General features: G+C 39.4%; 1 protein-coding gene across 1 annotated transcript in view; it reads left to right on the top strand.

Moving 5' to 3' along the window:
• Positions 1-37: 37 nt before the first annotated feature.
• Positions 38-20,992, top strand: part of LOC126338648 (AT-rich interactive domain-containing protein 4B-like) — a 129,491-nt gene continuing 108,536 nt past the window's right edge. The window contains exons 1-3 of the mRNA XM_050001571.1: positions 38-171; positions 8,902-9,009; positions 20,038-20,103. Coding sequence (XP_049857528.1) covers positions 166-171; positions 8,902-9,009; positions 20,038-20,103 — 180 coding nt within the window. The 5' untranslated portion in view covers positions 38-165. The remainder of the gene's footprint in view (positions 172-8,901; positions 9,010-20,037; positions 20,104-20,992) is intronic.

Here is a 20,992-nt window from a genome sequence, read left to right as displayed (position 1 = left end):
ATCAGGATCGATTTTCAAGTGACAAGTTGTTTTTCAGTTTTCAGCTTGCAGATGGCTGGGAAGGAGGTCAAGATGTGTTGTTTATATGATTGACAATTTGTGTTTCGATGGATATAAAGTTTCAAGAGCGTTGTGAGGGTCGGTGAAGTACACAGGTGCCAAAAAATGCAGGTAATTTCAGTTTTATGATCTTAAAAACGTAGGGAAAATCGACAAGCTATTTTAAGGTAACATCAGTAGTTTCTGCAGACAGCCACTGCACCACTAGAAAACTACTGATACTAGAAAGCCAATAACTTAAGTATACTGATTATTTAATTTGAATATGCCATTCGTGATTATAATCCTGCCATTTAACACAAATTTTTTCCAATACTGTTGTTTCAAGAATGGTACGTCTGAACAAGTGTTATGGTTCGTAGAAAATTCAGTTTCGTAGCTTTCGTCGGGAGATTGTGCTCATTTTTATTGCGAGAGTATTCTATCCGAGAATTTACAGTAACATTTAATTTGAATATTTGGTGTTCGCTGCAGCTGCGGAATTTAAAGCTTATGGTCTTGGCCCTCGGTTGGCCACTGCCGACGCAAAACATAACCGAAAACATTTTGTCAAGAGAATGACATTCGATGGCCCGTCTGAAGAATATTGAATAAGAAAAAATTGTATGGAATGGAGGAAGATATTATCTTTCCCATTTGTATGGTGTGTTGCGAAAAATAAACGTTAGCTTATTTTTTATCCGCTTAAATGAGCGTTTATGTAGCAGTATTCGGCAAAAAAATATTGTAACATTAGAAGACAGCATATACTTATTTTTTTTTAACTCTGTTATGGAGTTGTGCAGTGTAATGCTTACACATACATTACGGCTCATAGATAAACTGATATTTGCATTTTGTTTACATACCTTTCTTAAGAAATTGTCTACCTACCACTGCATGAAAAAGTTGAAGGTTCTCCATTAGTTTATTTTCTCATCGGTGGCTTAATATAAGGCCTCTTCTGTTCTAACAACCCATTTGATTATTTCTACATTTCTGTAGCACCATGTTTATGACTTTTCTCATTCTTTATTTACTTCTCACTTTAACCACGTTTGGTTGTGAATAGATCACTGCCCACATTGAAAGGTTCAGTCAACTTCCTTGGCAGTAAATTGGCACTTGATGTCTTTATTGTAGTAGGAAGCTTATCTTAATTTTTGTCTTAAATTGTAGAATTAGCTGTTTTCATCCATTGTATAATATTCAGTGTGTTAAAGAGACTGTACCATCATCACATCTTTGCCAACATCCATTTTTTTAAAGTGAACATAAATGTCAGGTAGGTGAGTAATACAGCTTGTTTTTACTGAACTACACATGTTTTTGTTTCCTGCTGTTGGATTCTTCCATTTTCAAGCACTGTTTCAGTATAATTTGGTACCACTACACCATGCGGACAAAGGAGCCCTGTACCAGAAGAAACAGTGCTTATCCAATTGCACAATGATTTATTAAAAAATTAACAATATAGCTTTAACTATTGATGAGGGATAGGTTGTAAAGGTGGAAAAGAACCATTTGACTGCTCTTCTTGGTATTACATAAGTATATTGAACAATTTGTTTTTGTTTGTCCAGCCTATAATTTTTCTACAGTGTTTTTACACAAAGTGCACTGTCACTGGGTATGCATTAGATTTATAGTCAGTTGTTTTCCAAGTATGGCAGAGTATACCATTCTTGATTTTTCTGTCCTCCCCTTCATTGCTCTTCTTTCGGGAGCCGTGGCTCCAACTCCAAATTTAAGTAGCACTTACAGGTCTTAGTTTTCCTAGTGGATTATTGTAACATGGTAATTGAAAATATTTTACCTGGTTTCTTAAAGTTGCACATTGCATAAGATTTTGTATATATCATATCACCATACCACTTATGTGCTGGTAGAATTATATTGTTCAGCTCAGTACATCATCTCCAGTAGTAAGCTTTGTATTTAATCATCTTAGTTTCCTTTGATGTTTATGTTTAGGTAAAGTTACTAGCAGTATTTATTCGCCATGCTTTATTATTAAATCTCTGCTCTGAATGCTTTCCAGGATACCATTATCTTTGCATCACCATCACGTGGAACTGAAGAAGTTATTCAGTAGTTGACCTTTGGGAAAAATCAAAACTAATCTTAATTGATTACAGGACACTATTTCTGTATGTTATGTAATTTCCTAAAAAAGTTCTTTGCTCATTTTGCTTAGTCTACTGTTCATTTTATAAAATTAAATAATTGCAGTGTGTCCAGTCAATATGCCAATTAATTGAAATGTTATGCCATTTCTAAAAAACTTTTTATTGAGGAAACAATGCAATTAATATCATTTATATGCGTAGTTTCCACTAACTTCTGTGTACTTCTCAATATCTTCATAAGCTTCCTATTTTCTGTCTGGAAGCAGCTCCATACATTGGGCACATCCTGTTGTTAGATTAAAATTTGGATTCATGTAGGTGCTCTTGTGTTGGGCAAAAAGGTGAAAATTACATGGGCCTAGGGCAAAAGTTACATACACTATTGAACTGACCCCCCCCCCCCCCCCCCCCTTTTCTACACACACACACACACACACACACACACACAATTATTTTTCAGTATGGCGTGGATGTAAACATTAGACTTTATTATTGATCCATTTGTTACCACAACCGTATATTCTGCTTTCATGTTCATTGTCTTTGCCAACTGTCAAGTAAATTGTCACCATCCAACGTAACCTAGATATCAGGCTGCTCTATAGATCAGTCTGGCACCAGAGTCAAGGTTTCAGTGGGGAAGGATGGCGGCGCCAATACATATCTTAAGCCGGACTTAGGTTAAGACTATAAGGTGGATGCTCTAGCAGCTCAAAATCAAGATTTTAAATGCACTGGATTGATTTCCCAGCTGTATGGACATTATCCTGAAGTGAAATATCACCTCTTGAAAGATTCCTCTCCTCTGCTTTTTGATTTTGAGTTTCAAATCTTGTAGTAACTCACAATAACTGTTCAATTCACTATTAGATCTTTAGGATTGTAAAGAATCAGTAGGAGACCTTTCATGTCCAGAAACACCAACTTCACTTCCGAAATAGGTTTTTGAAATTTTTTGTTACAGGTACTGCTTGTTTTCATCTCCTGCACTACTGCATACTCTGTTGTTTGTAATGATGGACCCATATTTCAGCAGTGGTTACTGTGTGACAGAAAGTATTCCATTCCCCATTCAGAATACCATAAATGGGGCGTCAACATTTCGAAATATACCTGTTTGTCAGTTGATATCTTTTGACAATTTAGAGACTCGAGGGCAATTGCAAAATCTGAACCATAACTTTTTTCGACTTGTGTGAAACTGCACCAATTTTGTCCCTATGATCACTACAAGTGATTGTCTCAGCAGTAGTGTTCCTGACTGTTTTTGAAGGTGGCCTAATACCAGGACACTCTTTGCCACAGAGAGGCATTCACTTTTAAAGTGTTTTGTGCACTTATAAATGTACATTGTTCATTAAGAAAATTATCGCCATAACGCAGCTGCATCGTGCGAATAATTTCTGCATCTTTAGTCCCTTCAGAATACAGAGAATGGGTAGCTTCCCTCATTTCTTCCTTTGTACATAAGGGCAGCAGACTGTAGTAATAAAATTCAGCTATCGTCCATACCAAAACAGCAACAACAGTGATGTTAAGGCATGTAAGGCATGTCATTGTTGAGTCAGTGCTGTTAACTTATAAAGCAAAAACAATTTATGTTTACTTATTAACTTGCCTTGTACTTTATGGATGTGGCTTGACAATGCTAAGCTCAATTCAGTGCATTTTGCTCTTCAGTGTATCATATTCTGTTTAAAAAGATAAGTGTGTTGACCTTTTGGATATTTAAATTTGTTGTCTTTCAGCATTATCTTCTGAGGCAGTGCACTTATACTATAAAAGTATGTAATAAACAGAAGTGAACACTGTAAATACATAAAGTAGATTCATCCATTGATAGGTCCCTCATGTTATATAGATCCTCCTAAGAAGGATAACCTTCAGGAATGTGGAATGAATCAAGCTTCATAACACAAACAAACACCATAGAAACTTGATGTATATAGCTTACTATATTAACAGTAATCTGTCATTATACTGCTAATGTTATTCATTGTTATTCCATTTAAACTCAGTTGAGTGGATTTGTTGAAATATATGACTGTTCCCTCCTCAGTTTTAGTATATAACCCTTGCTCATCTACTATTACTATCTTAATATTTACTTGATTAACTCCTCATGGTTGGGGTTTACAGCTATGTACAATTTTGTAAATGTCATCATAGTCACTTTTGACTGGAAAAGGTTTAAAATTTCTGTCGTAAGGCTGTTACGAGGTGCTTCAGCACTTGTTAAAAAGTAAAAATCATCTGACATTTATACACATTGTCATTGTCATATCTGTTTGTTGGGCCTTTTAATATTTTTAACATATTTAACATGAATCACATCATTTAGTGTGATTCCTGTTAAATATGTTACCTATGGTGACAACAGCTGAGGTTGTCATGCAGACAGTGTAGACATGAAGTGCCTTAGTGTGATACATATTAACATAGGGATAGGGATACAACAATGCCATTTCTACAAGTCAGAAGATTCTTAGCTTTTGAAATGAGCTAAAGCTCAGTTGTACCGCTTGAAAAATGCCTCACCGCCATTGCTGTAGTGCAAATAAATCATTTTTACATTTTTAATATCATTTACAATATAATGTTTACTTGATTATAGTGTTTTTCCCTAGAAGTTTTGTACACGTATAAATACTAATATTTATACTGTAATATTACTAACAGTAACAAAATATATCTGTTTGCCATGTAACTAACAGGTCTTCCCAATTCCTAGATGTAGACATTCAGATAATTTGTAGAAAGAAGGCTACATTAGCCATGTATGTATGTTAGGAATGTTTTTTATTTCCAATTGAATTGCTAAGGATTCCCAATTCCTTACTTGATGTTAGACATGGGTTTATTAAATATCTTGTCATCGGAGTACATAACTCCATTCTGAGCCATGGTGAAAGAGGCAAAGTCTGCATGAAAGTTGGAATAACACATCTCTCAAAGAACAATGAAGATAATAGATTTTTGTCAATATAATGTAATTGGATAGACATAACAACAAAAATCCAATTACGTCTTTCATACACACACTTAAGGCTATCAGAATTACTACACTCACTTCCAGAAACAATTCAGAAGTTGGATCATGTAGCTTGGTGCAAGGACTCATGTCTAACATAAAGCAATTAATTGACACCTACCAATTTGAAAGAAAATTAAGAGTATACCGTATTAACCACTGTTACAAATTGTCTTATTGTCCACAGTCAAGAAGTGGAAGGGGGGGAGTGTTAACTTCATGTTGCTACATTAATTAGAAAGCTGTGTGACAAGTAGAAGTTGGTTACATGTTCTGTAGATCATATTCATTATAAGCATCATGAGACAGAATGTGTCAACTGGGTAAAGATAGAACACACTTTTTAAAGAAATATTTATATTGCTACTTGCTAGTCATGTAAAAGTTGTTTTTCCTCTGAATAAACAACTAACCTCTATCAAGAAAGTTTTTTTTCCTCAGAATAAACAACTAACCTCTATCCAAGAATTCCTCTGCATTACAGAGGAGTTTTTAAAAATACACACCTTTAATCTACATTTGAAAACACTTTTGATACCTGTCATACATTTTACGCCATGGCTTGGCTGTCAAAGTATTATTCATCATCTCTTTTTCTATGCCAAAATTAATTTCATTAAAAGGTAGTGTAGATCATATTTCTTTATAGTGTTGTGCTTGTAATTATCTCCATTACTCTCACTCACGTGAATTGTTGGTAGAAAATTTTAGAAGCGGATAAATGTACTGTCACACTTCGGTTAATACTCCTAACAATATAAAGAGGTACCTACTAGACATACGTGAACCCTCCACATAGACATAATTACAATTAGGCCCACTTTCTTTTGTGCAGTCAATATTTTCTGCTTAAGTAGTTATTGCCCTCTAAAATAACAACAAATGAAAATGTGCAAAATATGTTAAACTTCTGAGCTGTGTGTCCACTAAAAACTTAAACTCTTTGTGAATAGGCCTCTGAACACCAAACATTATCAGCACAGTAGAAGCAAAACATAACTTTCCCCAAGTCTGCTATATGGTTCTTCCACTTTTAAGATTTCAACAATGTCCACACCTAAGAACTTAGAATTTTCCATCCTGTTTATTATTTTTGTTGGTTTTCTAGAGTAATAGGATGTACATTTTTGACAGTACAAAACTGGATAATCCAAGCTTTTTTATGTTTAAAGCTCGCCCGTTACTTCAAAAAAAGTCAGTAGCTTTGACAAGAAAGTCAGTGGCTTTTTTGTTGATGCTTCTTTACTTGGCCTCACAACAGTGTTTGTGTCGTCTGTAAACAGGTGGTTGGGAATGGGGCATCTCCCATTGTATTGATAGGTCTGGGGATCCCAAAGCCTACCTCCTTGACCGGGCTCCTTTCATCCCGCTTTTATTTTGTTTTAATCACTTTTAAATTTGGTTTGCCTCCTTTCTGCTGCACCGAATTTTCTGTTTTGGGTATTGCACTTCGTTGGATAGTGAGCACTCTTGACTGTTACAGATCAGGTATGGGACAGCTGCAGGACCCTGGGGACACCTACCTAGTGCTATCTCCCTCATGTTGCTATTATTATTGTTGGTTCAAAGGATGTCCATTACTTTTTTAGCCTTCTTACCTTTGCTATTATGGATCTCTTGATTAGATTAGAAAATGTTGTCGGTAAACATATTTTCTTCCAGGTGCATCACTCTTGGATTGAAGGACTGTTGACCTCTTGTAAACTGTCATCTGCAAACAGGGCTAATTCTGCCTCCTGATTCAAGTGAAATGGTAGATCTTGAATGTAAAGCAAGAACATTTGTGGGCCAGTGATGAAAATATTTAGGGCCAACATTTTAATATCTGCCCATGTAGCCTACAATAACTTTTCACATCCTGTTTCTTAAATAAGAATTAAACCAAGCATGTGCTGAACCATGTGTTTGATAAAAACTTAACTTCTCTAATTCAAAATTATGATTAACAAAATCAAATGCTTTTAGTAAGCCACATAAAACTTCATCATCTCCCCGTACCTAGTGCAACCTACGTCCTTCTGAATCTGTTCAGTGTATTCATCTCTTGATCTCCCTCTATGATTTTTACCCTCCGCACCGCCCTCCACTAAATTAGTGATCCCTTGGTACCTCAGAATATGTCCTACCAACCAATCCCTTCTTCTAGTCAAGTTGTGCCACAAATTTCTCTTCTCCCCAATTCTATTCAGTACCTCCTCATTAGTTATGTGATCTACCCATCTAATCTTCAGCATTCTTCTGTAGCACCACATTTCGAAAACTTCCATTCTCTTTTTGTCTGAACTATTTATTGTCCACGCTTTGCTTTCATACATGCCTACACTCCATACAAACACTTCCAGAAAAAATCTTCCTGATGCTTAAATCTATACGCGATGTTAACAAAATTCTCTTCTTCAGAAATGCTTTCCTTGCCATTGGCAGTCTAAATTTTATATCCTCTCTACTCCGACCATCATCAGTTATTTTGCTCCCCAAATAGAAAAACGCCTTTACTACTTTAAACGTCTAATTTCCTAATCTAATTCCCTCAGCATCATCTGATTTAATTGACTACATTCCATTATCCTAGTTTTGCTTGTGTTGATGTCCATCTTATATCCTCCTTTCAAGACACTGTCCATTCCGTTCAACTGGTCTTCCATGTCCTTTGCTGTCTCTGGCAGAATTACAATGTCATCAGCAAACCTCAGAGTTTTTATTTTTTCTCCATGTCTTTTAATTTCTACTCTGAATTTTTCTTTTGTTTTCTTTACTGCTTGCTCAATATACAGATTAGATAGCATCGGGGATAGGCTACAACCCTGTCTCACTCCCTTCCCAACCACTGCTGCCCCTTCATGCCCCTCAACTCTTATAACTACCATCTGGTTTACAAATTGTAAATAGCCTTTTGCTCCCTGCCACCTTCAGAATTTGAAAGAGAGTGTTCCAGTCAACATTGTCAAAAGCTTTCCTTACATTATATATTATAAATTTAAGGCGGCCTAGTAATAATCATTTATACAGTCATTAAATGTTGCACATTGTGTTGTGTTCTTATCAGCCATGTAAAAAAAATTTGATAGCTGTGTAGGTAATGCCCAAAAGCTAGTTTCATCTTGAAGATGTTCAATTGTGAGACCTTATGCCTTTTCTGTGAGATCCATTCTTGTATGGTCTTCCTTGATGCTGCTCTTGTGGGTCTGGCATATGAATAAGTATAAATCTAGAAACAGCAGACAAAGAAAGGCTTGTTTTCTTTGTAATTACTAAGATAATAAGGTATATAAAGTGCAGCGAATTGGGGGTGCTACGTGCTTTGATAAAAGTCTGAACTATAATAAATATGGGGAAAATATTCTAACAGTACAAGTGTAGATGTTTTATTTTTGAATTCAGTTATGGTATTAATTTTCTGATAGAAATGAAGTTAACTGTTTCATAATACATTTCTTAGGTTTTTTAAGACTGGGAGTGAAGTGTTACTGATAAGTGAAATTAAATCAATGATTCTAAAGCTGCACCTTGTATCTACAGTTCTGTTTGCTGTGTACACCTGGCCATATCAGGCAAGATAAATTTTCTCTCATATCATAAATGTATAATTTCACAATCATTTAATGTAGAAAATTAATTTTTACACTTTTTGCTGTGCATATGCTTGCATATGTGTGTAAATGAAACATTTCAACTTTAATCTGTTGTAATCTGTTTGAACAGGGAGACGATCCTCCATATTTGGCTGTTGGCACGGAAGTCAGTGCCAAATACAAGGGTGCTTTCTGTGAAGCCAAAGTTCGCAAGGTTGTTCGCAGTGTTAAATGCAAGGTCAGTCATTGCTTTTTACAATATAAATCAGTTCACAGTTCCTGAAAATGTCAAATCTTTGTGAAATTCAAAATTTATACAAACATGCTTTGATGGTTTACATTGTGACACTTTTAGTTCTGGTCAGCAGTTGGATTCTTTATTTACTGATTTCACCTAATCATATATTTAGGTAGATATGCTTTTGAAGGGAATTAAGTATTCCATTTCACTTGGGTAACCATCTTTGACCGTAAGGTGTCCTGAGTGGTTTTAGACCCACGAAGTTGCAGGTTTTCCTTAAAAAAAAAACCACAGCTTTATCTCCTGTTTGCTTTGGTTGTAAAGTAGTTGTACTCCCTCTTCTTTTTGTACTGTGTGAGGCTAGAAGGGTTACAGGTACGAAGGATTTGTTGAAAGGATGACTTCCATCTATGTAATTACAAAAAAGTCGTGCCAGATGGGAGGATCCAGAGAAAACAGATTGTGAAGCTGCCATTGTACTCAAACATGTTGTTCTCAGCGGTGTGTTGGGCCACTAGGTGGTATACTTGCAATCCCAGCATTGTCTCTTCAGCTGTGTGTGTGTGTGTGTGTGTGTGTGTGTGTGTGTGTGTGTGTGTGTGTGTGTGTGTGTGTGTGTGTGTGTGTGTGTGTGTGTGTGTTGCGTGGGGTCAATGGAAGGGTCCAATTCCATGATTCCACATGTCTGCTTTGACATATGATGTAGCTGTGTTCTTTGTATGTCACTGAGACATGCTGTGTTAGAAATAGATAATGTTTGCATAGTACTTGTTGGAGTAAACAGTAGTAAACCCTAGTGATAGCTGTTTGTTTCTAAATTGTTAATGTGCTATTGATATTGTGCTGCATGTTACTCGATGTTGTGAGAGTTTGTTTTTTTCTGCCTTGGCAGTATGTAACTTTAGAGTTGTTAGGTATTGGCTTCCAATTTATTTTTGGTTTTGTAACTGTTGGTTTATTGTGTTGTTAATGGTTTGATAGTTCTTTTTATTATGTATTTGTTTGGTACTATCGGTGGATGTTACAATGAAGTTTACAAGTCATTGGTTGCTTGCTGCTCTGGTGACAATATGGTGAATACAATTAAAGTTCCCGACTTGGCGGAATGTGTGAACTGTCAGAGCAGTGTGTGGAAATTATGAAATTGAGCCAAGTATCTGATTTTCAGATGTGTATGCAACAATGTTTCCTGTATGTTTGAGTAATTGTTATTTTGGTTTTTTGGTGTGTGTGTGGGGGGGGGGGGGAAGCAGGGGGAGGTGGGGGGTGTCATTGTTTGCCTTTGAGCTAAACTGGCATACGGCTGGGAGAGCGATGTCTGACCACGTGCCCCTCCATATCCGCATCCAGTGACGCCTGTGGACTGAGGATGACACGGTGGCCGGTTGGTACTGTTGGGCCTTCATGGCCTGTTCAGAGTTTAATTTTTTATATGGATCAAATGAGCTATTTGATTTCAGATTTTTTAGAGTTATTTGTTTGGTTTATTCTTGAGGATTTCGTGTTTGTTTTAGAATGGTGCCATTCTTACTGTATATGTAGCTTGCCCCCACCCAAGACCCTGTAGATTCTGCCTCATTAGTTTCATTATATTTCTGAAATGAAATATTTCACATGGTTTATATCTTTGTTTGTGGTTTTATTAAATGACTCTAGGATTGCCGTATTGTATATACTGGGAAAGGTGTGCCCGCCATCTTGATGATGGCATGGGGCAAAGCAGATGGGCAGAATCGGACACTTCAATATTGCCCTAACTTGTTAAGAGATTCCTCTTGAAAGGTATCACAGTGTTAATTCTTTTTTGTGTGCCTTTTGGCAGCTCAGTGTTTCCACTATGAGGCGAGTAGTTCCTTTACTCCTAAGTTATTTACATTCTGCCAGAACTTTTTCACTGTACATGGTGGATTGAGTCCACTTACACGTTCAGAGATGGAAGTATGGAGCAAAACAAGAGAAATATGTAGTAAACATGACTAAAATACGCACATTAAGAACTATGAGCACTTTCAGCTTCAGTACTGTGAAACAACTCTGTTATGCTGCCAGCTCTATGCTTTCCACATTTTGAAACCAAAATAATAAAGAAATGTTCGCAGATATGGACTCTGAGGTGCATACCTTAAGAGCAATGAGCACTTGTTCATCTTCGCTACTGTGAAACAAGTTGCTTCTCCTAAGCAAACCTCACAGCTCTTGATGTATACATTTTGGAGCTCATGTTGACTAGACATTTTTTTCTTGGTCATACTATCACCTTTGAAGGTTTGGATGCTGGTTCACTCTCTATTTGTACCTTTGTACTGCAAGACATTCTTTATGTTTTGACAGCTGTGTTTCTGTGGTTACTATGTTAGTGGCAGTAATTTTTTTTTCTACCAGGAACATTTTTCATTACAGGCAGAGTAGGCTCCTTTACACAGCTGAATTACATTTTTTTCCAAATGCAGTCCTTTTACCATTGATCTCAATGACGAAAGAAATGAGGAAAGTATGGAAATGAAAACTGCAGTGAGAGGAAACTTTTGAATTTTGAGACATTATCTTATCTAGGAGGAGATAGCGTCACTAAATTCAAAGACAACGCCTGTAGCGAGGTATCTTGTGATGAATAGTGAAATACATCCAGGATCTGATCTGAGGAAGAGGCAAGAGGTGGAAGAAAGCACAATTTCTTTCAACATAAAATTCAAAACTAGTGAAAAACTGTGCATATTAATTACCAAACATATCAATGCTACTACTTTTCAGTTGGTAGGTATCAACTGACAAGTGACCACAAAGATACTGCATGCAAGAAACCAAAGTATGAAAAGTAAAGATATTAACAACTGCACAGAATCTTTGGTTACAATATTAGACAGGACAGTATTTGACATCATTTACGTTGTGTGTGAAGCATGTTAGAGTAGTTGGTAACTCTTAGATTAGTTAAATAGAAGTGTATTGATAAAAGAGTTGAGAGTAGATAAATTATAATGTAAATAGTCACCATAATAGGTGGGACACATTTCAGTACAAACATCACACGGATTCTTATTTTACAATACATCTTGACACAGGGAGACACAGTTGGTATACATTGTGATGCAGGATGGTGGTAACACAATGACATTGAATATATACAAGGGCATAAAATTAAAGTTTGCGAAATAAATAGTACACACACACACACACACACACACACACACACACACGTATACATATTGTATGAATACAATACAAAGTAAGCATAGGCACTGTAACACAGGAAAAGAACTCGGAAACCATAAACTATATTAAAAAGAATAAATAAATCTGAATGCAGAAATAAATGACTACAAACTAGTCGGCCTTGATAGAATATATGAACACTATATTGTAAAGGAAGTTAGACTATTCCGGTAGGAAGAAGTACATAGTAGAGGGAAAAAAAACTATTTGGCAGAGAACTACATGCAAAACAGAACAAGGCATAAATGGCATATTGCAGTCCAGGTTTATGATATGTGGAGTGGGTATTTACCAAAAGAGGTAAGGGGCAGGTTTCGTGAGCTGTAGACTAATGAATGCCACCAGTCCTCCGTCACCATACAATTTGGGCATGGTTTAGCAATCACTGTGCGATGCGGCAGTTGAACGTTGTGTTACGGGAACTGGCGATACAGACATAGCCGCGTGGTACGTGAGGATGGTACAACACTCTCTAAAAAGTCCCTGTCATAAGATGTGCTGCACACATGTTGTTTAGAAGAAATAGTCATCAGGGGGGACCTGCTGCACCTCAGTTGTATAAGGCTTGTTCAGGCAAGTGGGACTCTGTATAAGAGGACCTTTATTTCCCTAGCTGCTCTTGGTATCAAGATGGAAACCCCGAAATTAAGTTCTCCAACTTTCAGTGTGATTAAAGTACTGTCTGGGAGTACTTACACACACACACACTCACTCACTCAAAATGAGTGAGGAATGCTAGTCTTCCTGTTATTCTAATTGTATTTAGTTTCAGGGCTTAAGGAGTTGCAAAGCAGAATGTGTTTGTAGTGATGAAGAGGAAGGGGGGAAATTGGAAAAAAGTTTTCCTTCCATATTCATAAAGGTTTCTCATTGCTTCCTGGTACCTTAAAGTGTATGAAACAGTTACAAAATGGTTCGTTAATAGGGCAAAGCAGGTATAACTTCTTATGTTGTCAGAAAAATTGGGTGGCTGTGACATAATTGCTGAGTTGCGTAACTTCCTCAACTCAAGTAAGGGTGTGATCACATGCCATTATATGGGCGTAGACACCGGAGAACTTAAACGACGTCAGGCCACACACCCCCACTTTTTACCTTCTTCTTAAGATCCACAAACCCAATCGTCCTAGCCATCCTTTAGTTGCTGGCTTCAGAGCACCCATCAAACATATCTGCCTTAGTTGATAAACACCTCAAACCCTTAGTACAAAAACTCCCATCAGACATACCAACCGCTTCCTAGATCGTCTGAAATTTGTGCTTGTCCCACTCCCACCACAACCTTTGCTTGTCACCATTGATGCCACCTCCCTCTATACCAACATCCCCCATGTAATGGTCTGTCTGCTGCTGAACATTTCTTCAGTCAGAGCCCACCTGATTCCAAACCTACAACATCCTTCCTACTCACCTTAATCAGCTTTATACTTACCATCTACCATTTCATCTTTGAGGGGCAGACATACAAACAGATCAGGGGTACAGCTATGGGAATCAGGATGGCTCCTTCCTACGCCAACCTTTTCATGGCTCACTTGGGAGGGGCTTTCCTGGGATCCATATGTCTTCAGGGGTCTGGAATGTGTTATCAGCTACTTCGTCTGGGCCGTGACTGCCTAAAATCGTGCCCTGAAAGGAGATCCATTTTGTCTAAAATTTTGCCCATCACACCTACAATAGCTTTCTGTCGCCCTCCCAATCTCCACAGTATTCTTGTCAGGTCCTATGCTCCTTCAACATCCCATCTCCATACCATATGACTCCTACCCCTGTGACTGTACCTGCTGCAAGACTTTCCCTATACACTCCAAGACTTTCCCTATACACTCTCCTACACCACCCATAACAGCCTTGTAACTGGCAAAACATACATTACTAAAGGCACCTGTGAAATTACACATTGTATACCATTTGTTCTGCAAACACTGTTCAGCCTTCTACATCAGCATGACTACTGCCAAATTATCAGTGGATGAATGGACATAGGCAAAGGGTATATAATGGCAACTTGCAATATCCTGTTGCAGAGCATGCTCTACAACATGACATTCATGACCTCGGCACCTGTTTCACCATACGCACCATCGGGATTCTTCCCCCAGAAACCAGTTTCGTAGAACTCGGCATGTGGAAACTAGCTCTTCACAGTAACTACTCTTTGTTTCACTCTGTTTAAGTTTTCTACGTATGTCATTGTCTTTCCTGTCTGTTTTTTACCAACACTTCCCACCTTTGTACATACAATGCAGTTAGCTTCCCACTCTTATTAACTCATGCACGTTGTCTTAGTAGTAATCTCTGTCTTGCATATTACCCTGTTTTCTACCTTTAAGCTCTCAGGTTTTAAATCTTATCCGATGCAGTACCCAACAATCAGTCTTCCCTTCTCATCTCATGGTAAGTCTCCCCTGACACACGGTTCTGGGTGATGTTCCAAAAATCTACCCTTTCCTACATCTCTCCAGTCATTTTCCTTCACCCTTCTTCCTTCCCCTTCAACCATTCTGCCTGAAGAAGGAGCCACTGGCTCTGAAAGCTTGCCACTCACAACAGTCGTGTGTGTGTGTGTGTGTGTGTGTGTGTGTGTGTGTGTGTGTGTGTGTGTGTGTGTGTGTGTGTGTGCTGCTGGCACTTGGTGAGTAGATTTTTAAAATCTATCCAATTAAATAGTTTTATCAATAAATAATAGTTTTCATTGATATAAACAACAATGAGAATCACAGGTGATAGTGGATGTGGAGCAGAGAACAAAAGGAATAATGGAGAAATTGAGAACACAACCAGTTTCATTGTGACCTTCAGTTAACTGATGTGCTGCCTGAACACTGAGTTGCACTGGTGAAGTGACCTGTGGGAAGTGTGGAAAGGCAGCAGATGAAACAGGGACACACTGTTTGTTGCCAGAAATATGCATTAATTGCTCTGGGAACCAATCAGTCTGGAGCTGAGATTGCCCTGCTTTTGCTGAGGAACACGAAATTGAGGAAATAAGTGATGAACTGAATCCCCTACGCAGAAGCTGAAAAGGATGTAAGGTGACAAGACAGTTGTGTTTGCCACTTCATATGCTTGTTTGGTGCAGAAAGCTGTTCCCAGTATAGATGCTTTGATGCAGACAACATCCAGAGCACCATTATTTACCACCATCACCTGTACTTGCACCTATACATGCCAAAGTGACCTTAGTGATGCAGGCAGCTACCATAGTAGAGACCAGCAACATTTTGCAGTAGGTATCGAGAAGAAACCCCTAAAGCAGAGTACCTCTCAATGCCTCCTTTTCCATAATCCTTGATGTAAAAGCATCACTGTATTCTGTAAAAGCTGTCTCAGGTGCCATTGTACGCCATACTGACACTTCTGACTGATTAGGAAGACATCATTGATTTCGATGCCTCATCAGGGGATCCTGGCAGCCCCTCCACTCCCCCTAGCTCGACAAGTGCCTCACTATCCCTTCACAAGGACAGAGGTGAATCAAAACCACTCTGCTGAAATGGGTCCATTACTCAAGTGGAATATGAATGGCTACATGCCTCATCTGGAGGAATTGAGACTTCTCAGTACTATGCAGACCTTTTTGCCTCTGTCTCTAAGATACTCACTTTAAACAGACTAGAGGCTATCACAAGTACAGAAAAGATGACGTTACTGGTGACAGGGCAAAAGGTAGGCACATTTCACTCCTCACCTGTGTACTTCACCACAGCACTACATTCACTCTTCTGATAGTGGCTCATGTTGCTGTCACGGTGTGATCTGTGTAAGTGCCACCACATGAGCGCATTGACAGCGAGGTCCTCATACATCTTCTTGATGAACAACCCTGTCCCTTCCCACTTTTAGAGGAATTTAGTGCAAACATTGCTCTGAGTTTCTAACACCACTTTCCCAAGGGGTCAGATACTGTGGGATGTCTCATGAACTACAGACATCATATTAATCAACGTGGGTCAAGCTATGCAGTTTAGCACTGCTACGGGTTCGTCTACAGCCACAGACCTCTCCTCCTGCATGTGTACCCTCACAGACACTGCTCAATGGGGAGTGGATGACCAATACCCTGTTGAGACTCATCTGCCTGATAGACCAGATCCTGAAGTAAAGCTGAAATGGCTATTCAGAAAGGCCAAGTGAGTGCTTTACAGCACTAATAGCAGCTGTACGAGAGCAGAAGTGTCTCATAACATTGCCAAGAGACATGGCTCAGACAATGGCTCAATCCTATAAGACCATTATGGTCAGTTCTAGCCAAGATACAGCTTTGTGTTGTTATCTGGAGACACAGAAGATAAGTTTTGATTTATGTTCCATGAACACTGAGGAATACAGCCAGCCTTTCTCTCTGGAGTCTGCATAGTCAGTAGCTTGTGATACTATGCCCAGTCACAACTGGAGAATGTACAGCATGTTAAACAGATAGGCATGTGGTTAAAGGAAGTCCTCTTCCAGCTCTTTAATAAAATCTGGTTGACATAAGACTTTCCCAATCTGCGGAAATAATAATTTTTATTCCAATTTTAAAACCCGGGAAGAAACAGACTAATCCTGGTAGTTTTTATAGCATTAATCCAAGAGACTGTATAGGAAAAACACTAATGCATATGGTCTATCGCTGCCTAGTGTGGGGTCTTGAAGCCAGGCCCCTAATAAGTCACACCTGATGTGGGTTCAGGAATTATCACTCCACACTTGATAACCTGACCCTGCTTGAAGCAGCAATTGAACAAGCTTTCCTCTGTAAGCAACACCTTATTGGTATCTTCTCCGAATTAGAAAAAGACTATGACACTACCTGGAGGCATGGTATTTCATTGCAGCTCTATCAGTGAGGGTTCTGCAGGCATACTAAAGTCTTTTCTCTTCAACAGGTATTTTTGATACAAGGTTATGAATGTTCTGTCTGACCATTTTAAACTAAAACTGAAATGTGCCAAGCGGTTTAACATCCTTTAATGCATCAGTCATAGGTCTTGTGTATTCCAACTTTATTAAATATTTGTGTGACCCCAGCTTGAATGTGGATGGCTGGTTTAGGGATCGTCAAGGCATTTGTACCTCAAAATGCTGGTTGTAGTTCATCATGAGGGTATTAGGCTATCAATAGGGGCTTATTGTACAAGTTCTTTTGCTAACCTGTGTGCAGAGGCTGGTGAACCTCCTCTGTCTATTCAGCGTCTTCTCCTTTACGCGAGCCAAGCATACAGGGCTTTATCTGTTCCAAAATTGCTAGCATCCTCTTGTTATCCCCCTGCGGTTCCGAGGGTTAGAAGAGGCCCAAGGTATTCTTGCCTGTCGTAAGAGGCGACTAAAAGGAGTCTCTCACGTTTTGGCCTTTGTGTAATGGCCCCTGCCAGGTTTGACCTCAGTCTTTCTAAATTTTTCTGAAGAGCGAGCCAATTGGGGAAGGGCGCCTTACATGGTGCATCGTATCCATTGTGCATTGAGATCTTTAGCCCTCTTCCTCGTCGTCGCAGCACAGTCCCACTCATTCTCCATACCTTGGGCGAGGACACCTTCCTGGGAGCATTTTCTGATAACAATGGACTTGTTAGCGCCTCATATCCAGCACGGTAGCGTCCGTTGTGGTGGGGCCGCCATGTACCCTGTTGGTTGTAGCCCCCCGACAACACACCGAGCACTCTGCTGATGACTGCTGAGTTAACTCCCCACATATGCCATGGATTAGATGCCCATCTCTCTGAGGCATCGGGATTCCTGGCAATGGCCATCGTGCCAGGTGGCCCTTGCTGAGGCTGGGTGGTGCCCATGAGGAGGGCCCCTGGTCGGAGTGGGTAACATCAAGGCGGATTACACACCATGAAGTGTAGTGCGCCAACTCTTGGTGGTGGTCCGCCACCAGCAGTCTCTAAGTAGGCAAAGTCTATCTTCAGTGCTAAGAAATATGACCCCAAATCATTCCCCTCCCTGGCCACACCATGGGAGGACTGCCAGGCTCAGGATGGCAATGAAGCTTATTTGCCCCGGTACCTCGTATTATGTTCGAGAGTTGATGGGGTATCTTTCATGTCCATGAAGCCCGAGTTTATTGTGGAGCATTTGGAGGCCAAGTTTGGGGAGGTGGAGGGCTTGTCCAAAATGCGCTTTGGGTCAGTCTTGATAAAAAAAAAAAAAAATCCTCTGCCCAGTCACAGGCATTGCTCACTTGTGACAAGTTGGGGGATGTTTCTGTTACCATCATGCCCCATAAGAGCTTAAATATTGTCCAGGGTATTATATTCCACAGGGACCTTATTTTGCAGTCTGAGGACGAGCTACTCGCCAATTCAGAGCAGTGAGGTGTTCATTTCGTCTGGCCAGTCCCTTGGAGTCCAAGGAACAATCAGGTTGCCACCAGTGCCTTCATCTTGGCCTTCAAGGGTGACACATTGCCTAAGAGTGTCAAGGTGATGGTTGTCTACTGCTGTGATGTCAAGCCATATATTCCTCCCCCAGTGTGGTGCCTTAAGTGCTGGAACTTCGGCCATATGTCTTCCCGCTGTACTGCCAGCGTCACATGTCGAGATTGTGGACGTCCATCACATCCCAGTACTCCATCTGCCCCACCTCCCATCTGTTTCAACTGCAGAGAGCATCATTCACCTTGCTTGCCAGACTGCAGGATTTTACAGAAAGAGAGGAAAATCATGGAATATAAGACCCTGGCCCGACTGCCCTACACTGAGGCCAAGGTGAAATTTGAGCGTCTGCATCTTGTGGCCATGACCACCTCTTAGACTGCTGCTACGAGAACAGTTGTTGTCCCATCAGTTCCTTGCATTCCTGTCGCCTCTCAGAACCAGGAGACTACACCTGCCTCCTTGATGGAGGTTGGATGTACCCAGCACATGGGATGGTATGAGATGCACAAGATGCTGTCATTCTTTTGCAAAGGCAGGAGAAGGAAATAATTTTCTACTGGATTCCAGGGCATTTAGAGCTATGGGGAAATGAACTTGCCGCTGTGGTTGCCATGGGAGCGTACTCTCTTCCAGCTCCTGCTCACTGTTCAGTATCCTGCAGACTGTTCCTCATTTGTGACCAAGAAGACCATGGGTCGACAGGAGGGTCAGTGGCATGAAGTTAAGAATTGTAAACTCTGTTCTGTTAAGCCTTCAGTGTGACCTTGGCTTACCTTCTTGCAACTGCAACAAGCTCAAGTAGTAGTCCGTACAGGGTGTAGAGTACGACATTGCCCATTGATGCATGACTTTCTCTTACATCGTAAGGAGCCATCAATGTGTAACAAAAATGGGACACAGCTGTTGATACAACATACTTAGATTTGATTTATGCAACCTTAGGGCTGATCTGGGTCTCCCACAGGAACTATCCTCTCTGTTAGTCCTCTATTAGTTCTAGTAGTGAGGTGAGTGTGGTTCGTGTTTTAAGATTTTGTGTGATGTCTGGAATTCTTACCAAAATACTAGGTGTGAGATTTTAATGTGTCGTAGGCTGGCACGATCATCCATTATTTCTAAGTAGTCATCCAGACACAGTCACCTGTCCCATTTTTAACTGTCTGTACTGGTACTTGAGTTTTATCTAGTACTGGTATTTGATTTTTACTTAGTTATTCTGCTGTGTTTTATCTGGTCATCATTGTTGAGATTAGGGTGCATCTGACTGGTTGAGTGGATTATGTGAAGCTTAAGAATGTTGTATCCATTATTAAGTATATTAGAATATTATTAAGAACAGTTAAGAGTATTTTGTCCATTTCATATTCTAAGATTTTACAAAAAATGTATTGTAGACTATCTTGTAAATAAGGTATTACTCTACTGACAGCCAGTAATTTTCATGATACAGGTTACTTTCAAGCAAGGTTTGGGAACTGCGACAGTGACAGATGACCATATACGTGGGACACTTAGGGTAAGTATTTCACATGTACCGTTTTTTTCATTTGCCAAGATTCTAAATGATGTTTCTAGTTTCCTTTATACATGTACAAAAAAAAGTCAAACATTAATCACAAAATAAGCAATCAAGAACAGTAGCAGCATAAAGTAATTTTACTTTCAAGAAATCCATTGGTGAAATTTGATGTGATTGTACAAGATCTGACAAGGGCAAGTGCAAATGTTTAGTTTGGTATGCAGGTAGGAAAAAGAAAATGAGTGTGAAATGTAATGAGACTAAAGTTTCAAAAATTACTCTAGCTCCTTACTGACACCAATGGAGGAGCTGATTAGACTTGATAATACTCTTATTAAAACACAAAATTTGATCAAAAAATACGTAACATAGTGAAATTAGAGCTAAGATTTAAAATTTTACACGGTGTTTCTACTGTTTCTTTTGGGAAATGGAAAGACTTTCTCTCTGCCAATTACATGAGATGCACATATTCCAACTGTAATACACTAAAGAGCTAAAGAAACTGGTACACCTGTCTAATATCGTGTAGGGCCCCCACGAGGACACAGAAGTGCTGCAATACAACGTGGCATGGATTCAACTACTGTCTGAAGTACTGTTGGAGGGAATCGACACCATGAATCATGCGGGGCTGTCCATAAATCTGAAAGAGTACGAGGGGGTGGAAATCACTTCTGAACAGCACGTTGCAAAGCATCCCAGATAATGTTCATGTTTGGGGAGTTTGGTGTCCAGCAGAAGTGTTTAAACTCAGAAGTGTGTTCCTGGAGCCACTCTGCAGTAATCCCGCATGTTTGGAGTATCACATTGTCTCGCTGGAATTGCACAAAGTCATCAGAATGCACCATAGACATGAGTGGATGCAGGTAATCAAACAGGATGT

This window comes from Schistocerca gregaria, chromosome 1, assembly GCF_023897955.1.
Source record: "Schistocerca gregaria isolate iqSchGreg1 chromosome 1, iqSchGreg1.2, whole genome shotgun sequence".
NCBI lineage: Eukaryota > Metazoa > Arthropoda > Insecta > Orthoptera > Acrididae > Schistocerca > Schistocerca gregaria.
Note: the sequence above shows the minus strand (reverse complement) of the source record. Positions and strands in the feature narration are given on the sequence as shown.